This window comes from Citrus sinensis, chromosome 7 (genome assembly GCF_022201045.2).
Source record: "Citrus sinensis cultivar Valencia sweet orange chromosome 7, DVS_A1.0, whole genome shotgun sequence".
Classification (NCBI taxonomy): Eukaryota; Viridiplantae; Streptophyta; class Magnoliopsida; order Sapindales; family Rutaceae; genus Citrus; species Citrus sinensis.
Window position 1 is genome coordinate 21,368,726 of NC_068562.1, and position 19,368 is coordinate 21,388,093.

General features: G+C 36.0%; 1 protein-coding gene and 1 long non-coding RNA gene across 3 annotated transcripts; one reads left to right on the forward strand and one right to left on the reverse strand.

The window, feature by feature from the left end:
* The first annotated feature begins 5,017 nt into the window (after window positions 1-5,017).
* LOC102625943 (ABC transporter B family member 25, mitochondrial) lies at window positions 5,018-16,663 on the forward strand. The gene is made up of 18 exons (XM_006464903.4): window positions 5,018-5,778; window positions 5,899-5,960; window positions 6,104-6,147; window positions 6,880-6,982; window positions 7,172-7,279; window positions 7,493-7,576; window positions 7,652-7,712; window positions 9,796-9,941; window positions 10,013-10,129; window positions 10,735-10,820; window positions 11,878-11,966; window positions 12,357-12,412; window positions 12,876-12,956; window positions 13,099-13,164; window positions 13,267-13,359; window positions 13,795-13,859; window positions 15,686-15,821; window positions 16,275-16,663. The coding sequence occupies exons 1-18, from the start codon at window positions 5,190-5,192 to the stop codon at window positions 16,416-16,418; spliced, it is 2,130 nt and encodes a 709-aa protein (XP_006464966.1). The 5' UTR covers window positions 5,018-5,189; the 3' UTR covers window positions 16,419-16,663.
* On the reverse strand, window positions 16,489-19,240 carry LOC112497880 (uncharacterized). Of its 2 annotated transcripts, none has more exons than XR_008056506.1 (2): window positions 18,996-19,240; window positions 16,489-17,805 (listed from the first exon to the last, which is right to left on the reverse strand). It is a non-coding gene; the product is annotated as an uncharacterized LOC112497880 (long non-coding RNA). The 2 variants fall into 2 exon arrangements; XR_003064836.1 differs by lacking the exon at window positions 16,489-17,805 and adding an exon at window positions 18,018-18,397.
* Window positions 19,241-19,368: the final 128 nt, after the last annotated feature.

Consider the following 19,368-nt stretch of genomic DNA (forward strand, 5'->3'; position numbering starts at 1 on the left):
CTACATTCTTACGAGGCGCGCTATAACTATGGTGGCGGCAGAAGCATTGTGAGATGGGTAAGGACATTTGCGCCATCAACATGTGGGCTGAGTTCCAATGGAAACTACGTAAGCATTTTGCCCCAAGCAATGCAGAGAAGAAAGTGCAAGCATGCCTTTGTCAACTCAAATAAATGGGCAGCGTCCGCGACTACATCAACGACTTCACTACCCTTAATAATTGAGATCTTTGACATGCTCGATAAAGACTCTCTCTTCTACTTCCAAGATGGCCTCAAGGATTAGGCTAAGAAGAAACTTGATAGGCATGACGTACAAACTCTCGATGGCACCATCGCCATTGTAAAATCATTTGTCAACTATTCCGCCTAACCCAAGGACAAGAGGTTTAACCAAGGAAAAGGTGGAGGAGAGGGCCAAAAGGACAAAGGCCACACTCGGAAGGATTGAGGACAGAAAAAGCCTTCAAGTGGCAAGAGCGGGCAAGGTAAATCAGAGAAACAACAACTGCCCAAGCCTTGAAGCTTATGGTTCATATGCAATGACCCTCATTGGGTACTATCTGGAGAATAAGTCGCTTAATGTTTTAGCAGCCCAACTAAAGGGCAACTCCACACCTTCGACGTAAGAACCCCAATAGAGCATGGGTACCCTCCAACTCCTTGCACACCCAAGAGTCACCCACCAGCACTTACGAAAAAAAAGTTCATGTACGTGAGTGCATTCATCAATGGTCAAGTTGTTCGTGCCTTGCTTGACACCAGAGCGACACACAACTTCAGTTTTTAAGATGAGGCCAAACGCCTAGGCCTCAAGATGACCAAGGAATGAGGCATTATGAAGGCGGTAAACTCATCAGCCAAGCCCATTGGAGGCACCGCACAAGGCGTGCACGTAACTCTTGGAACATGGAGCAGAAAGCTCGATTTCTCCATTATGTCCATGAATGACTTCAAGATGGTCCTCAACATGAAGTTCTTCAACCAAGTTCATGCCTTGCCGCTACCAGCCACAAACACCTTAAGCATCATCAATAGGAGTATGACGTGCATGGTTCCCGCCGAACAAAATGCTTGTTTGCTCAAGGAGAGGTAGAGTTCTTCAGTTATAAAATTGCGGACAGAAAATTGATGATAAAGAACTCGAAGGTGAAGGTCATCCTTGAATGGGAACCTCCCATCAAAGTATCCGAACTCCGGTCCTTCCACGGATTAGTGAATTATTACTGCCGCTTCATCAAAGGATATATTCGGCAAAAGCGGCACCCTTGATTGGCGTACTAAAAAAGAATCGAGCATTGCATTGGTCCGAAGAGTACCAACACGCATTCAAAAAGTTGAAGAAGGCAATCTCTGAGGAACCGATCCTCGTTGTTCCGGACCATACCAATCCCTTTGAAGTCCAAACAGATGCCTCTGACTTTGCCATTGATGGAGTCTTTATGCAAGAAAGCCACCCAATAGCATTTGAGAGTCGAAAACTTAATGACACAGAACTCTGCTACACCGTGCAAGAGAAAAAGATGACCGCCATCATTTGTTGCCTATATGTGTGGCGACACTACTTGCTTGTCTTACACTTTGTGATCTTAACGAATAATGTAGGTAGGAGTTACTTCTAAACGCAAAAGAAGTTGAGCCCCAAGCAAGCAAGGTGACAAGATTTCCTTGCGGAATTCGATTATTGACTCGAGTACAAGCCTGGAAAAGCCAACATCATTGCGGACGCTCTAAGTCGCAAAGCAAAGTTAGCAACACTTAGCATGAGCCAAGCGAAGTCTAACCTTGTCGCATGTATCAAAGAAGGTCTCCAACAAGATCCACTAGCAAAAGACTTGTTAGGAAAGGTTCTCGAAGGCAAGAGAATGCGATTTTGGCAAGAAGAAGGCATTCCCCTCACCAAATGAAATCGACATTTCGTGCCTAAGTGGGGAAATCTATGGAAAGAAGTGATCAAGGAGTGCTAGAATTCGAAGTGGCCTGGCCACCCAGGAGTAGAGCACATGACCACACTCGTCCAAGCCTCATACTTTTGACCACACATGAGAGACGACATCGAGGCCTATTTGCGGACTTATCTTGTGTGCCAACAAGACAAGACGGATCACCAACTTCTGGTAAGATTATTGGAGCCCCTGCCAATAACATCAAGGCCATGAGAGAGTGACTATGGATTTTCTTGACCTTACCCAAGTTTGAAGGGTGAGGAAGCATCATGGTCGTGGTTGAGTGCTATAGTAAGTGCGCGACTTTCATTGCCTTACCTATCGATTGCAAAGTGGACAAAGCCACCCGCTTATTCATCAAACACATCGTGAAGTTATGGGGAGTTCTGAAGAGCATCGTGAGCAATTGAGACTCATGATTCACCAACCAATTTTGGAAGGAACTCTTCAAGATGTTGGGAACCGATCTGAAGTTCTCGACAAGCATCCACCCTCAAGCTGATGGACAGACCGAGTGCATCAATAGCCTCCTCGAGATGTATCTTAGGCATTATGTAATCGTTCACTAGCGAGATTAGGTCAAGCTGTTAGATGTTGCCAATTCTCATATAATCTTCAACGAAGCGAGGCTACAAGTAAGAGTTCGTTTGAGATCATCATGATATTCCAACCTATGACGCCCAACGACATAGCCTCGACATATGGAGGAAAAAGCACATCAGCCCACAAGCTCGCTCGCGAATGGCACAAGGAAGCGAATATTATGTGAGCCTACCTCAACAAAGCCACAGCAAGATAAAGAAATGGGCTGATTCAAGGAGATGACACGTCAAATACAAGGAAGGCGATCGAGTGATGGTGAAGCTCCTACCCCAACAATTCAAGACTTTGAGGAAAGTCCACAAAGGGTTAGTGAAGCGATATGAAGGGCCTTTCGAAGTAGTACGACGTGTCGGCAAAGTCTTGTACCAACTCTAACTTTTGCTAAGATTTAAGATTCATTCGGTCTTCCACGTGAGTATTCTCAAGTCATACCATGCAGATGTAGAAAAAAGCAACCCATGGAGAGTCAAGACATGCCCCAACCGCTATTGTTATCACATTCGATAAGGACATGGAATACATCCTCGCTGATCGAATCATTCGATGAAGGGGCATACTGGCGTACAACGAGTACTTGGTGAAATGGAGGAATCTCCCCGAGAGTGAAGCAATATGGGAATGTGAAGACGACTTATGAAAATTCGCAGAACATGTCCAAAGGTATAAGCACGAGAACGGGACGAGGACGCCGCGAGCATAGGTGGGGGAGGATTGTCACGAGCCGTTCAAAATTGCCACCAATGGAGGCTAATTCCGCGCACACGGGTACGTTTAACAAAAGTCAGCCTCGGAGTGGAGCGCGCTTAGCACTAAAAGCAGGATGCGCTTAAAAGCGAGATACACTTAGAAATGGGTCACTAATACAACTAACCAGTCGTGGTGTGCTTAGCAATCATCCAAGCCCCGCTCGAATTCTAGAGTTTTCTACAATTATAAATATCTTAGAGTTTTCTAGAATTAAGCATTTAAGTCCAAGAGATATTTGTGGAAGTTGCTAGGAAACTTCAAGAATCTAGCACCCAAGCCTACAAATAGGGGTGAGCCCCCTTTATTTGCTCAACAACCACACCACACACACAAACACTCCAGCACTCACACAAGTTCTCTAACTTTCTTGTAAAGCTCTCTTGTAATTTATTCTTTAGTATGTAATAAAATATATTTTGGCCATATTGCTCTCTTCTCTCTAGTATTTTCGCAAAGTATTCTCGCTTGGCTAGTTGAGAAGTTCAAAAATAGCGACTTATGTACTAGAAATCACATAAGTGCCACACGCATTGCTGGGCAACAAAACTCATCTCGTGACACTAAGCACCCTTAGTTTAATATCATTAACTTAAATATCACTAACCTTTTTAATAGAAAGCATGTAGGCCACGTCTATTAGTAAAAGTCCAGAACCAAGCAAAGAATGAACATAGCCAACGATATGTACAAATGCTTGCAATAGGGAAAAAAATAAAAAAATAAAAATTCAAGAGCTAATAAAAAATAATAATTAATAGAGTGCGGCTATTTATACTTTAAAAATTGTTTTGAACATTCTATTATTTTATAAATTCATATATTAGTTTTAAAAAATTAAGTTTGACTTTATATAACAAAAAGATCCTTACTCAAACTATTTAAATTAATTATCTTTATATACTTAAAATACCTATAAAGCTATTCAATACATTTAATTTCAAGAGATTTAACAAAATTTTTATAACAATATAATATAATCAAGTCGAGTTAAACAAATTATTTTAAAAAATTAGTTATTATTTTTTGTTTATTTATATTTAATATTAGATTATGCACTCAAAATAATTATTTAAGAAAATAACAATAAAAAATATTTCATAAATACGAGAAATTAAAAAAAAAAGAATGAGAAGAAGAAGACGGAGAAGAAAAACAAGATGTCAAAAGCAAAAAAAAAATGCTTTACAGTAATTTTGTTTATTTTATTTTTAAAAAAATAAATATAATGATTGCAAATTTTATTTCATTTATGAAAATATAAAAAAATAAAAATATTAGTTTTATCATTATTCATGTAAATATCGGTTAAGATATTGGAAAAAAAATTTTAAGTTTTTAAAGAATATTGATATAGTTATAAACTCTTGTACAAATTTATTTTGTACAAATTGATGTGGTATTAATTTATTAGTTGAATTAAATATCTCTTAACCCACATGATTTATTTGTTATTTTATATTTTATTCAACCAATGAATTAATGACATTTGTACAAAATAAATTTGTACAAGAGTTTGTGGTTATATCATCACTATTAAAATATGAATAATGAGTGTGTTTCATAGTTGTCCAAAATAGTTGTCCAAAATAATTATGTAGTGTTAATTTATAATAAATTGTTTTTAATAATAATTTAAATGATAAATATTTTTATAATAAATATTTTGTTAAAATTTAAGAGTTTCGAATAATTTTTAGGGCGAAAATATCGGTATCATAATTAATAATCAATACTATTATTCTTGAGGCAGCATTGGCAAGCAGTGAACAAAAACCAGGACCAGGAGTTATGGTCTCTCTTTGAATTTGAAGTATTAGGGTTTATGAACTCGATTGGCAATTGGATTCTTACGATTAGATTGGGGGTTCACAGAATAGAGAGATAAAAAAAAAAAATGATTGGCGGTGCCTCTACTTGGAGGTGCTTGAGAGTTCGTCAGCTGACCCGCATTTTGTCTTACAATCATCATCATCATGAATTCAGCACCTTCAATTTTGGGAACAAGTTCAATTCAGTTTCATTATCAAGCAGAAGCAGAGGAAGAACATACCCATGGAATCGCTTTTCTCCCATCACCTCTTTCCTTTCAGATTCTGCCTCTTCAAGAAGCATTTTGTTCTCAACATCAACTTCTACCAAAGATAAAAAGGATTTCCTGAATAAACCAGTTACTAAAAGCAATGCCCCAGAGCAGCAAATTGCTGACATGAAGATATTTCGAACTCTTGCCAGTTATTTGTGGATGAAAGACAACTTTGAGTTCCGTTTGAGGGTCATTACTGCTTTGGGTTTTCTTGTTGCTGCTAAGGTTTTGAATGTTCAAGTTCCGTTCCTTTTCAAGCTTGCTGTTGATTGGCTAACAACTGCAACCACCACTGCCACAGCTCTTGCGGCTAATTCCACCTTCTTAGCTCTTTTTGGCACCCCAGCTGCCGTTTTAATTGGCTATGGAATTGCCCGTACTACTGCTTCTGCTTTCAACGGTACAATTCCCCACACATATCATGTAATTTGCTAATACTATTGTGGTTTACCTTTTTACCCTTCATTTTGCTTTCTTGCATTTCGCATTTTAGTAATTAAACGTCCCTTTGTTGTGCCAGAATTACGGACTGCTGTGTTCTCCAAAGTAGCATTGCGAACTATCCGATCCGTATCTAGGAAGGTAATTCCCATGTCATGTTTTTCCAAAATGCCACTTGAACTCATACATTCATAGTTTCAAAATCTTATATATACGGATACTGGTATGACCATCATATGCTATAAATCCTGGTTTCTTACATGCTAGTTTTTTACTCTTTGCAGGTCTTTTCACATTTGCATGAACTTGACCTTCGGTATCATCTTAGGTGGTGCTTTGCTTCAAGAAACTTTCTTGTGCTGCATGCTTGAAAGTTTTCATTTTATAATTCTGTATTACATTTGTCTCATGGTAACAAACTTAAATCAGCACACATAGTATAATCTAGTGCCTGTGTGTTGTATGACATTTTCACTCTTCCCTAAAAAACTAACATAAACTGTAGACTTTTCATTCTTGCATGAAGAGGAATATGCCTCTCATCCCTATTTAAAGTTATTGACTGTTCTTGTGACAACATAAAATAGTGATAGTTCATGAATAAAATGTATGCTTGGTGGGATTCTTGAATGCTCTATCGAAGTTATAGGCTGGGTGCTGTAATTGGATCAGTGGGTTGTGGACAATACTGAGATAGATCCCTGATCGAGCCTTATTCAAAGTTTTTACATGTATATTTGATTCAAAGATTCCTATTTGACTGTTTGGATGTTGATAAGCATATAACAGAGGATCTAAATAAAATTTCATGATCCATGCAGATTCAAAAGGACTTTCAAATCTGCACTCAACAAACAGTGTATTAGGAAAATATGATACAACTGTAGGCATAAATCTTTAAAATTATGATGAACATTTTTTTTAATTACTATGCTGTTGTAGTGTATACTTTTTTTTTTAAAATTATTATGCCGTAGTCATATAACAGCCTTGTTCTGATTTAAGTTTTTTTCAAAGCACCCAATTGTACTCATTTGATTCTGTCATTGTCATGTGTCAGTCGAGAAACGGGGGCTTTAAATAGAATAATCGATCGTGGCAGCCGGGCAATAAACTTTATTCTCTCGTCAATGGTTTTCAATGTTGTACCCACTATTTTAGAGGTATGACTGTCTTTAACTACTGGTGAGCAACTTTGAAAATATTACTGGTCCTATGTACTTCTGCATCCAGTTGTCTAACATAGATGGTATTCAGTGTGTGGCGTATCTTCAAACTTTTATCTCAATCTGTTGAGTTCATATGTTGTTCAAGATTTTGTACTATTTCTGATTTAACATGTATCCTTCCAGATATCTATGGTATCAGGCATACTGGCATACAAGTTTGGAGCACCTTTTGCATGGATAACTTCACTTTCTGTGGTGGCATATGTTGTTTTTACCTTGTCAGTGACACAGGTAATATACCTCCTGCCAATTTCTTATCAATATGTTTCAAGTTCTTTAAAAAGACAATAGCTGTACTTCCATTCATCATTTCTTTCAGTTTAGCAGTCACATGCTTTGTTCCTCCTAATTTGGCTGCTTGGGGAGAAGGTGGATAAGAACAACTGTCTGTTTAATATAATGGTCTTCATCATCTTCATGTAAGCTTCTGTTCATCTTTTGCAGTGGCGGACCAAGTTTAGGAAGGCCATGAATAAAGCTGACAATGATGCAAGTACAAGGGCAATTGATTCACTAATCAATTATGAGGTGATGTTAATGTGTATAAGTTGAAAGGTTTTTTTAGGGCTTCAATTAATTGCTTTCTTTTTAAATCTATTGCAGACTGTTAAATATTTCAACAATGAAGCTTTTGAAGCTGAACAATATGATGAGTTTTTAAGGAGTAAGTTGAAGCTCGAGCTTAAATACTTTTTATGGACATTTCTTGTTCACTCAATCTTATAAATCCAACTGGTCTTCTTTTGATTTTCCCTTTGTAATAATTAAATGTAATAAGCGTAATTTTCGTTGTCATATTTGTGTTTGTGGTTGTGGTTGAATTTGTTCCATATGAGAGGACCTTCACCTATTAGTACAAGCTTTGGGTCAAGCAGTTAATTAGCGTGGTATCATAGTAGGTTTGATCAAGCAGTCCTGTGTTCGAATCCCCGATCACATTAAAGAAAAATAATTTTTGCATTTTGCCCCAAAAAACAATTGTGTTTTTGTTTGGCCAAGTGGTCTTGTGCTATACTATGAAGTTTGTGGTTGTTGTGTTTGATCCTTGTTTGTTGCATGTAAGAGGGAGTGTTAACAATCAGCATATTGTTTGGGTTAGGCAGGTAACTAACAGTTAAACTAGTTCTTTGTCTAACCTGAACTAAACAAGCTTGTCAGACTAATGATAGGCAGGTTACATTTTTGACCTCTATTATGAATTATTTTTCATTATAGATCGGGTAGGATATTAGAAACCGGTAGAAGTCATTTTTTTCAATTAAACAAAGAGTCTAACAATTTAAATTGGACTTGATGTCAGATTACCAATCTGATCAGTAATGAGTAAAAGCAAACACCAAATTTATGATTTGTTTTGTTCAGATAGCTGCAACAAAATCTGACTAGAGGATTCTGGTTGCAGAGTATGCACTGAGATCTGACCTGTGAGTGCTTAAGCTGGAAATAATCGAGTAATGCTACACTTAAATAGTGTGGTTACAGACTATGTATCCCAAGTGATATGGCATCTAAAATGTCATAGATTGATAGGTATTGCAAGATTAGCACACTTATGATGGATGATAAAGTCGACTAACACTTAAGATACAAACTATGTTACAAACTATATAATTGTAGTATTAATGAAAATAATTTGCCTAGGCTTGCAAATTCGCTAAAACTAATTAGTCCTTTCTTAACCTCCTCCAGCAAACATTTGTTGAGAACAGTAGGTAATCAAATTCATCTTCAAGCGTCTAAGGAATGAATTTGGTGGGAAACTCAAAGAATTATGTAGGGTGATAGTAGAAAAGAAGAGAGAGAGCAAGAGAATCCTGAACCTTAAGGGCTTTAGAAGCATTCTCGAATGGAAGAGAAGATTGACCCTCTTTTTCCCTCTTTTTCTCTCCCTTTCTCTCCTTTCCATTCCTCTCCTTTCCTCTCATTCTTCCAACCAAACATGGGCTAAGGATTTGAGAAGCATTCTTGAATGGAAGAGAAGATTTCCATACTTTAATACGATTGTTTTCCAGCTATCCAGCTTCTTCTAAAGCGAATAAATGCAAACCTATAAACCACTTTCTAATTATTGGTCTCCCGCAGTTATGAAATCCCTAATTGACTTGGATCCTGGTAAAAGCTATGATGATCCAAACCTGCCTAAAATTTTAATGTAAACCTCCTAAATCTGGCTTATTCCATTATGGGTCTAATTACCAGAACACTGATGTCTCTATTTCCTTCTTTGTTTCTCTCGCACTGCAAATTGAAAAGCAGTTGTAGTTGTAATGACACATCCGTGATCAACAAAAGTCCTGAAAGTTGATTTTTTGGCTGTTAAATTTTCAAATGTACAAACTGAATACATGTGCATTCATATGATATTAAATTGTTCAATTTGTACCACTTATATTTTGCTGTATATCCTCTTCATTATATTGTGTTCCAGCCTTGACTTGTCTTTTCACTTCTTGTTAACTCCATTGTGAATTTCAGGGTTTGGTTGAAGATGAATTGTGATGCTGTTGTTTTGGGTTTTATATATTCTAGAGATGATATGCATTTAAAAATTTTTAAAAGAGAAAAGTTACTTAACATGTTGGTAGGACTTGTCTGCAATATTGTTCTATTGAGTACACCAGGGTCTTTACCACTTGAAAAGTTGGGGAAAAAAATGGTAAAAGTTTTAGGAACTTTATTGCCCTCCTTACTTTTACCTTTGTTCTAATTTTTAATGCTGCTTCTGCTCTTATGATGCTACCTTTCAGGATACGAAGATGCTGCCTTGAAAACACAAAGAAGTCTTGCTTTTTTGAATTTTGGTCAAAATGTGATTTTTAGTGCAGCTTTGTCTACAGCTATGGTTTTGTGCTCACATGGGATTTTGAGTGGCGAGATGACAGTCGGTGATCTGGTATATTCCTTCTTTGTATACTCTGAATGCAATTGATTGTTTCACTCATTAATTATAAATCTGGAACACAGGTTATGGTAAATGGGCTTCTCTTCCAGTTATCGCTTCCTTTAAATTTCCTTGGCAGTGTTTATCGTGAGACTGTGCAGAGTCTTGTTGACATGAAGTCAATGTTTCAGTTACTGGAGGTACTTTTGAGGAATTTTCTATACTTGCATTTAAGCATTTGTAGGTTCTTGATCATCTGTTACAAAATTTTATTTTTCATCTCTCAGGTTTGTAGTTGATATCAGAGCGTCTTTCGTTGTCCTTGGCGATAGACCCAGGATCTAGAGAACAGAGATGTTCATAAGTGTCTAGCAAAGTCATGAATTTGTTTTGACTGCATTGGTTTCCCTTCATTTTCGTTTATTATTTGTTTCCCTACGATATTTTGGGCTGTTGAGAGAGCAACGTCTATAGGTTGTAGTCATTTTGGATCCATCTAAATTTGATGAAAGAAAAGAGAAAGAGAAAGAAAAACTGCGTCCTCTGTTAGTTGATAAATTCATTTATAATAATGGAGCTAGCATAGTGCTGAATTTCTTGTGTTCAAAGCTTTATTTATTTTTTGGGATTGGATGTACTGACTTGAAATATCCAAGTAAATAGTCGAAATATGTTAGGGGAAATTTGACAACCCTAATCCAAAGTTGAAATCAAAACTTAAAAACTCTTAACAGGAAAGTTGAAACATTCTATACAAAAGTCTTGTGTATATTTAACATAATTTTTCTTCCAATTTATTCTACAGGAGAAGGCTGATATTCAGGACAGAGATAATGCGATGCCTCTGAATTTGAAAGGGGGGAGCATCCAGTTTGACAATGTGCACTTTAGGTAATTAATGTTCTCTTTCTTATCCTTTTACTTTCAAATTCCATAAGGGTAGCATCTGTCATTTGAGCCACTGGCCCATTGAATTGGTCTTTAAGCATTATAATTAGGCTGATTCCAAATCTATGTCTTGCAAGAAATGGCCATTGTGATTAGTTACTGGTTGCAATATTTATCTTGTCAAAACTCATCATGGCCACACTGTTGAGGCCATATTTAAAAGAGTTTCTTTACAATGCTTTAGACAGTGCCCCTTCCAATATAGTCATCTGATCTTCTCCATCTTAAGTTACATTTGATTGGAAAGAGTAATTTTAGCCATTTACATTATTATTATTACAATAATTGTAGAGCCACAAATTAGTGTTTACAAACTGATGTGGCATGAAGAGATTGATTGAAAAGTGATAACAGTTATTTTTTTCAATTATGTGGACCCATGATGGTTTTATTCAACCAGTCTTCTCATGCCACATCCAGTTTGTACACATTTGTTTGTACAAGGTGGTTGTGGCTTTATCATTACTCTTATTATTATTATTTTGTGGAGAAGAAACTTAGTGCATCAAAGAAGAAAGATTAGCCACTAAGGCTTTGGATAGCAGTGGGCTTGTGCCCTCAACAAAACATTTCCTCTCCCACAAATGTGGGTGGAGGTAGATTTCTCCCCAAATATTTGCGGGATTAGAATTCCAAGCTGGTCTCGGTATATTTCTGCCCATTAGATGATACAGCTCTGGTGGTTTCTATCAATAGTTTTCACTCCATTTGGAGCTTATTTGGGGTCATAAATATGAGTTTACTGATATGCAATCCAACTTCTTGTTTTGGACTGTTATTGCCAGTACTCTACCTGAAGTTCATTGAAATTTTGTTAGGGATTAATTTTGATTTAGTTCATGTTTATGTAGTATTAATTTTTTTTTGGGGGGGGGGGGGCGGGGCGGGGGGAACAATTAGTTTATCTGGTACTTCTAAACTTTGGCGCTCATTTTCCAACTTGCTCAATCTTTCTTGATCATGAATTGGTGATGCATCCTATTTTTCATTCTTGCAACAGTTATCTGACTGAAAGGAAGATTTTAGATGGGGTATCTTTTGTTGTACCAGCTGGAAAAAGTGTGGCTATTGTTGGAACTAGTGGCAGTGGTAAGGTTCTCCTGTTATCTTTTTTCATTTTTAATCAAATTCCTTACATGCTTAGATGGTTTGTACGGTCATGTTGACTATGAGGCCAGTGGTTTTTGTATGCCTTCAGCTTTTCCTTTAATCCATCACCTTCGAGTGGCTTTTTCTTCTTTAATGTTAATGGTTTCTTTTATAATGCTTGAAGGTCACAATCTATGATCTTAGTTTTTAGACTGAGAACATGGTCTTATTGGTGCAAATTGAAGTTTATATCGCTTTATTTTAATTTTATTTTTTTTTATAACCTTTAACCAAATGAAGCTCATTTTTCAGTCATTAGATTTCCTTTACTTAAATTCTCTTTGCAGCGTCTCTGAATTTTGTTTTTATCTGAATTGCTAACCCCTGCAGGCAAGTCCACCATTCTTAGATTGCTCTTCAGGTCTTTTGACACCCATTCTGGCAGTGTAAGAATCAATACTTTGTTTCTGTAGATATGTCCCAATAAATGTTCCAGTTGGTGTGAAAAATCTATTTATTGTGTGAAAAATCTATTAATATTCATTGATTTATTTTATTTTATTTTTTATAATTATTATTTAAGCTCCAGGTTACTCTTGTGAATCAAATTTTTAGCTCTTAATAATAAGTAAAATTTTTGCGTGGATTTGCTTGCTGGTAAAAGGAATTTCACCATCTATCTGGTTTTTGCATTTCTTGTCTGTGTTCATTCTCTATTTTGTCCTTATAAAATGTTTAAAATTATTAATTTGCCTCCATTCTCTCCCACCTTCTCAGATATCTAACCAACAATTGTTGAAAAGTCATAAAAATTTAGTTCTTCCTATTTTGAAGATAAAACTTTTACATTTAGCCTGTTGTGATATAAAACGTGACTTGGAAGCGATTTCTTGTTTGACACTTTGACAGATAAGGATTGATGGTCAGGATATATGTGAAGTGACACTGGAAAGCTTACGGAAGTCTATTGGTGTCGTACCACAAGATACAGTAAGTATATCTTGTAAATCTAATGTTAACTTCTTTGCGTGTATATGCCTATTCCTCTGTTAATGAAACCCATTGGTCTTCCTGTGGAATACCTTGCAAGTTTTAATGTTGATGATGTGAGCAGCTTCTATTTTAATGGCAGGTGCTTTTTAATGATACAATATTTCACAACATTCGTTATGGTCGTCTTTCAGCAACAGAAGAAGAGGTGTGGTGGTGAACTCTTTGTGTCATTTCTATTTTTGCCTTTTCACTTTGTAATATATGCACCACTAGCATTAGTTCTTGCCTAAGTCATCTTTTCATTCAGGTTTATGATGCCGCCCGCCGTGCAGCAATTCATGACACGATTATGAACTTCCCTGCTAAATATTCTACTGTGGTAGGGGAACGAGGACTGAAGGTGAGAATCATACTGGTATAAACCAAGCAATAGTGTCATAGAATGTGTTTGTACTTCCAAGGCTTTGGGTCAGTGGGCCTTACTTTGACTGGCCCCTCCCTCTCTGGCAGGGGCGGAGCCTGCTCTACATACAAAAGAAATTTGAAAGGAGACCTCTGTTTGTGTCTGTAAGCCAGTCAAATTAGCGTTTGCTCCTTTTTTCCATTTTGTTGAATTCTAAATTCATAATGAGTCTTAGGTTTTTTTCACCCGTTTTATTTAATGTGGCCGTTTCATAGCTCCAAAGTCTTAAATAATTGGGATTTTTAAACCAGATCATTTTTAACATGCTTGAGTTTTTGGCAAAAATTTCTAGATTGAAGGGAAATAATCTTTCTATGGATGCTTTTGACTAGACTCTTGAACTTTTGATGATCGCGTGACTTTCCTTTCCAGTTAAGTGGTGGTGAGAAGCAGCGTGTGGCCCTAGCCCGTGCATTCTTAAAAGCACCTCCTATTTTGTAAGTGTTTATTCTCTTACATTTGACTTCGTTTGTGTGCATGTATTGCATCATGCATATAAGTACTGGTTTGTGATTTGTAATTGGACACTATTTGGAGAAGTCCTGTCCCAGTATACACAAGCTGTTTCTTAACTCTTTTAAAAGGGATTAATAAAAAAAATTAAGGGGGGCTTCTTTAGTTACCAGTAGGTGTGTGTTGGAGATACAAGGTTGTAAATTGTTATAATAAACGAATATGTTACAAATGATTTATTTTATATTAACATTTATAACGTACAATAATAATATTGGAAGATTATTTGGTTAAACTAGCTATTATCCTAGTTAATATGTTAGATAATATGATTTTTATGATTCCACTAGTTTATTTTCTTTAAATGCTATCTTTTTTTAATCATTTCATTTTACATGATATTAATATATTCTGAGGATGTAAAATTAATTTTTCCAACACTGATTACGAGCTTGAAGGGACTTTTACGAATCTTAGGACTAGTATTTTTGTTGTCAAACTTCTGTTTATGCTTTGTACTTAGGGCGCAAGTTCTGATTCTTATATGGTTTCTCTTTGCCGAAATATATTACCTGTTACTTTCTTGATATGGGTTCATATATTGCATTTCTCAATGGTTTGCTGCATGATGGACTAAAAAGTATGGAATTTTAGAATAGTGAACCCCAGTTTAGATAACAGCCCGAAAAACTTCAGGTGAATTGATACTAAATTACAAGATTTTGTGGTTTCATTTCCTTTCTGTGAAGATACTGATCATTGGAAAAATTTAATTTCCACAGTGCCTGTAAATTCCTTTGGTATTGCTTGGTTGCTTTCACTGTTCAGACTTCTGTGTCTCTTACATGTCTGATGAGTGCCAGTCTATTTTTTATTCCCCTTAATCATGTTGCTATCTCTCAGCTACAGCTACATTCTTTTGGCATATTTTATGTCATTGTGACCTAATTGGTATCAAATGTCTGACCATGTTCTTTTCTTTCAAATCTCTTGTATTTTTGTTTCATTGAGTTGAACGGTATCCGTTTGAACTGGTTGTCATTGGTAACTCATCCATATTTCCCTAGAATACTGTGAAGGATATATTTTCATTGTAGCTGTCTAGGGTGTAGTGCCTATCCTACTTCTGTGTGTGACTAATTGTTCTGTCCCTGTACTTATGATGGGATCTCGATTTAGGATGATTGTGCATTAATAGATCGTGTCGCATTTTTGAAGTACTCTATTCAACGCCTTAAACCCGCTTTCTTTTCAATTGTTCTGGAAAAGAGAACAAATTCCTGTTGTCAATCTCTGACTCTAGGTTCACTGAGGTTTCTTTTAATATCTGACTTTGAGTCCATAAAGTTGACGACCTTTGCAAGCTATGATTAGTCTTTTATACTACTGGTCATTGAGATTAAGGTCCTGTTTGAGATTGAGGTACTATAGCTTTTAAGCTATAGCTGCTGTAGAAAAAAAGTCGTAACTATAAAACAAAAGTTAATAATATGTAGTAAATATAAATTTTAAAAAATAATTTTGAAAAAATTATTAAAGATATAATAGATTTTCTATCATACAAGTGAAAAATCATAACAATATAGCCAAGTTACACCAGTTAATGTTTACCAAACATGTAGCTAGCCTAACCTCAATCTCAAATGCACCCTAATAAGATGATGAAGCATTTTAGGGGCAAGCAATGCTTGATTTTTAGAAGATTTATAGGAACTGCAACCTTAAGGAGAAAACCATCATCTGATTCTCTTCCCGCATTTCTGTTTGCCTCATGCAGTTAATGACTTGTTATTTCATATGGTTTTATCAGGTTATGTGATGAAGCTACAAGTGCACTTGACAGCACAACTGAAGCTGAGATATTAAATGCATTGAAGTCACTGGCAAATAATAGAACTTCAATTTTCATAGCTCACAGGCTCACAACTGCAATGCAGTGCGATGAGGTAAGCATTCTTTACCAACAAAGCTATTTTTCCAATTCATGGGGCTGAAATTGGACGATGTCAAGTTACCAACATTTTTTTGTGTTGTGCCTCCAATGGTTATATATATATATGTATGTATGTATGTATGTATGTATGTTCTAATCTAGGATCTTGGACTTTGTTAAAGTCCGGGAAAGCTATTAAACCATGAGGTTTAACAATGTAATGATCGTGAAAAGTATTAAACAGCATGGTTTTATAGTGTGATGGCATTATGCTAGGATCCTGGATCAGATCAGCAATACACACAGACACATCTATATTTATGTGTGTGTGTGTGTATACCCATACACATACATATGCATATTATGCTGTATTAACTAGCAACGTTGGATTAGCTGAAGTTTTTAAGTTCATGTAGCTTAGTGCTGTTCTTCTCACTCTTTACACAATTTCAAATATGGTTTTCAGATTATAGTTCTGGAAAATGGGAAGGTAATTGAACAGGGTTCCCATGATGATCTGTTGACAAAAGCAGGGAGATATGCTCAGCTATGGGGACAGCAAAATAATACCGCGGATGCCATTGATGCAGCCGTCAAATTAGGAGCATAAAACTAAAGTTAGTGACATACATACAAGTAAAATTGCTCGAGCATACTTTTGTATCCGTGCAAAATCTGTAGATGTAACCTTTTCAATTTTGTAATCTTTGTAATTTTTTTGTTTTGACTATATATACAATGGGTGATATAGAGGTAAATCTGTTATGGTTTAATTCATTGTGCTGAAATGCACTAAATGAGAATGATGTAATTGTAGCAATAAGTGGAAATAAGTATTTGTGCGATTAAAATCAAGTTCATTGTTTCATAATACTTGGATTGTGAAGAGACATTGTATTACTAAGCTTTTATGCCTGTGAGCGGCCGCTATGGTCAATGGTCAATAGCCAATAGCCTAAAAGTTGGGTAATTTTCAAAATCTCCCCTATGGTTTGGCATATTCTCACTTTATTAGAATGTATTCACATATTCTCAAAAACCTTCCTTGACGTTTGTATTTACATTCTCTGACCGTTTGTTGACTGCCAAATAAACCAAATACCCTTGAGTTTAAAAAGCATAACTTTTATATTGAAATTAATGTACTGTTGGTTAATAGCATGATACTTGTTCTGGCCCCTCAGGATATAAACAAAATGAAAATTCCAAATACACCTTGTCGTTTTCCACTGAATAAGAGAAAAAATTTGAAATTAAATTTTGAAATTCAACTTCAACTGCAGCTGGCTGCTGCTAATATAAAGCATTCATCTTTCCTCATCAGTACCAAACCATCCGTGCAAATATTATTTCATCCCGATATCAACCATTTACAGACATTTTCAACAAAGATCAAGGGACTCCATAACGCATAAATTTTTATCATTTATCAACAAATGAGGACTCTGCAACATCAATGGCATGCGGATGAAGAACTTTGCTCTTGCACTCTTTCTGCTCATCACTGGGGTCACTGTTAGCTACAATTCCAGCGCCAACTTGCAGACGAGAGATCCATTCCCTTTGCTTGTCCTCAACTTTGTATAAATATATAGTTTCATAGCGTGTTGCATTTTGGAAGACTATAGTTTTAAGAGCAAGGGCAATGTCCATATCACCAGTTTAAAAAAATGCCTCCAAATCATCATTACAGGGCCCATGCCTTTTGACTTCCAGCTCATCAATTAACTCTCTAGCTTTCACCTTAATTACATCAGAACGGATAATGGGAACTGGAATAACTTGCCCAAATAAATGGTTCAGACTTTTTTTTCTTTCCTATAAGATTGAACAATCACAAGAAAATGAAGAATATCTAAGAATTTAGACGACTGAATAATCAAAACACGCATGTGATGCTATAGGTATAACTTGGGTGCTCCACTACAGGTCCCAACAAGTAGTGTTGCACACAAAGCATCCCAGCTAGTTAAATGACCAAGCAACTCTCTAGTAACCTACAAAGATAAACAGATGTTTTGATAATTGAGAAAATAAGAACATTTCCATTATGAATTAGTTAAAACGACATGGAAATTGCATGAACTTTCTGTTCTTGAAACTTACAAAACAAGCAAATATCAACAAATTTCAGAATTCATATCCAAAAGCAACATCCTTAGTTCCAATTTGTGTGGTTTTAAGTAAATGTTTGCTCAGATATGGAATATAGGTGCAAGGTAACATATATTCCAGAAATAATTTGTGATTACGAATACATGCTGTTGGGTTTATGTGCATAACATGAGAACAATGCTCAATATTCATGAGCTTTTCAACCTTCACAAAACCAGTTTTCAAGAATTGTACCTCAAAATCAAATTTATGGCCACAAGACCAAGATGGACAAGTTCGTGAAACACGAAAAAGAAAGGTTCGACAAATAAAATCAAGAATCAACATTTCCAACATCATTCTTCCCCAAGTAAATAAGCATAATATGCTCTGCACATTGCTTTTCATCATTCAAAATCTCCTTTTCAAACACTAAACCTTCTTGAGGCGTCTTGCATTTTCTAACATGCCAAGGGGCTGAGTAGTAATCTTTCTCTGAAAACAATGATAAAAGGATCATCTGCATTCATCATTGCAATGCAAACAAAAATTCTGATAGCATAAATTAATAAATTCAGGATCAACTTGCAGTGGCACACAGCATGGGAAACAAATCTTAAATAGTCAGTATGTATTCCTAAAATCAAAACTTCAAGGGGAAAGAAAAGCATCCCAAAATTCCTTCAAGCATTACTAGCCTTCTTCAAGCTATCTTCAACGTGCATTTTCATCTATAATTTAACTACAACTATCACGAATCCATGGATAAAAATTAGAAGCAGCAGCCAAAAATAGTTAAAAGATTTTCAAGACCCATTTTCAATCAATCACAAGACAGCAACTTAGCTCTATGTTCAACAGGCATTTGCAATGTACTCATTTAACTACAATTACTACTAATCGATGGAAAAAATCGGAAGAAACAACAACAATCTCAAACAATTTTCAAGACCCGTTTTTCAAGTTTTCACCAAGACTTCCAATTTCAGCTAATAAAGCTAACATGCATTGAGAAAATCCGATTCATATCTCATTCAAGGCTCGAAAATAGTTTGGCCGGTCGCCGAGGAAACCCACTGGTTAGTGCTTTCACCTTATAGTCATGAATTGTTCATCGACGATATTGGAGTCGTCGGCTTCGTCGTCATGGTCACTAATTTGTGGCCAAAGTACTTGTCCGAGCATTAACAGAGAAAATGAAATGGTATTGAGTCTTGCTTGCTTCGGATTTGATGGAGGAAAAGCTGAAGTTTTTTTTTTTTTTAGGTTAATGTCCGTTAGGTAAAAGCTTGCTTCAGCTTATAACAAGTGGAAATATTAAATTTGTTTGAATTTCTTTTTGGGAGAATTGTGTGGGATGTATCCCATTCCCATCAAAATACTCAATATATACCTAAAATTATAATACTCTTAAATTTTATACATATATATTCTAAAAAACTAGAGAAAATATAAAAATAACCACA

What these genes read in the sequence shown, in the direction of transcription:
- LOC102625943 (XM_006464903.4), top strand. Translation starts at nt 5,190, where the DNA reads ATGATTGGCGGTGCCTCTACTTGGAGGTGCTTGAGAGTTCGTCAGCTG. An exon ending in TTTCAGCAACAGAAGAAGAG is followed by an intron (nt 13,165 to 13,266) that starts GTGTGGTGGTGA and finishes CTTTTCATTCAG; the next exon opens with GTTTATGATGCCGCCCGCCG. An exon ending in CTGCAATGCAGTGCGATGAG is followed by an intron (nt 15,822 to 16,274) that starts GTAAGCATTCTT and finishes TATGGTTTTCAG; the next exon opens with ATTATAGTTCTGGAAAATGG.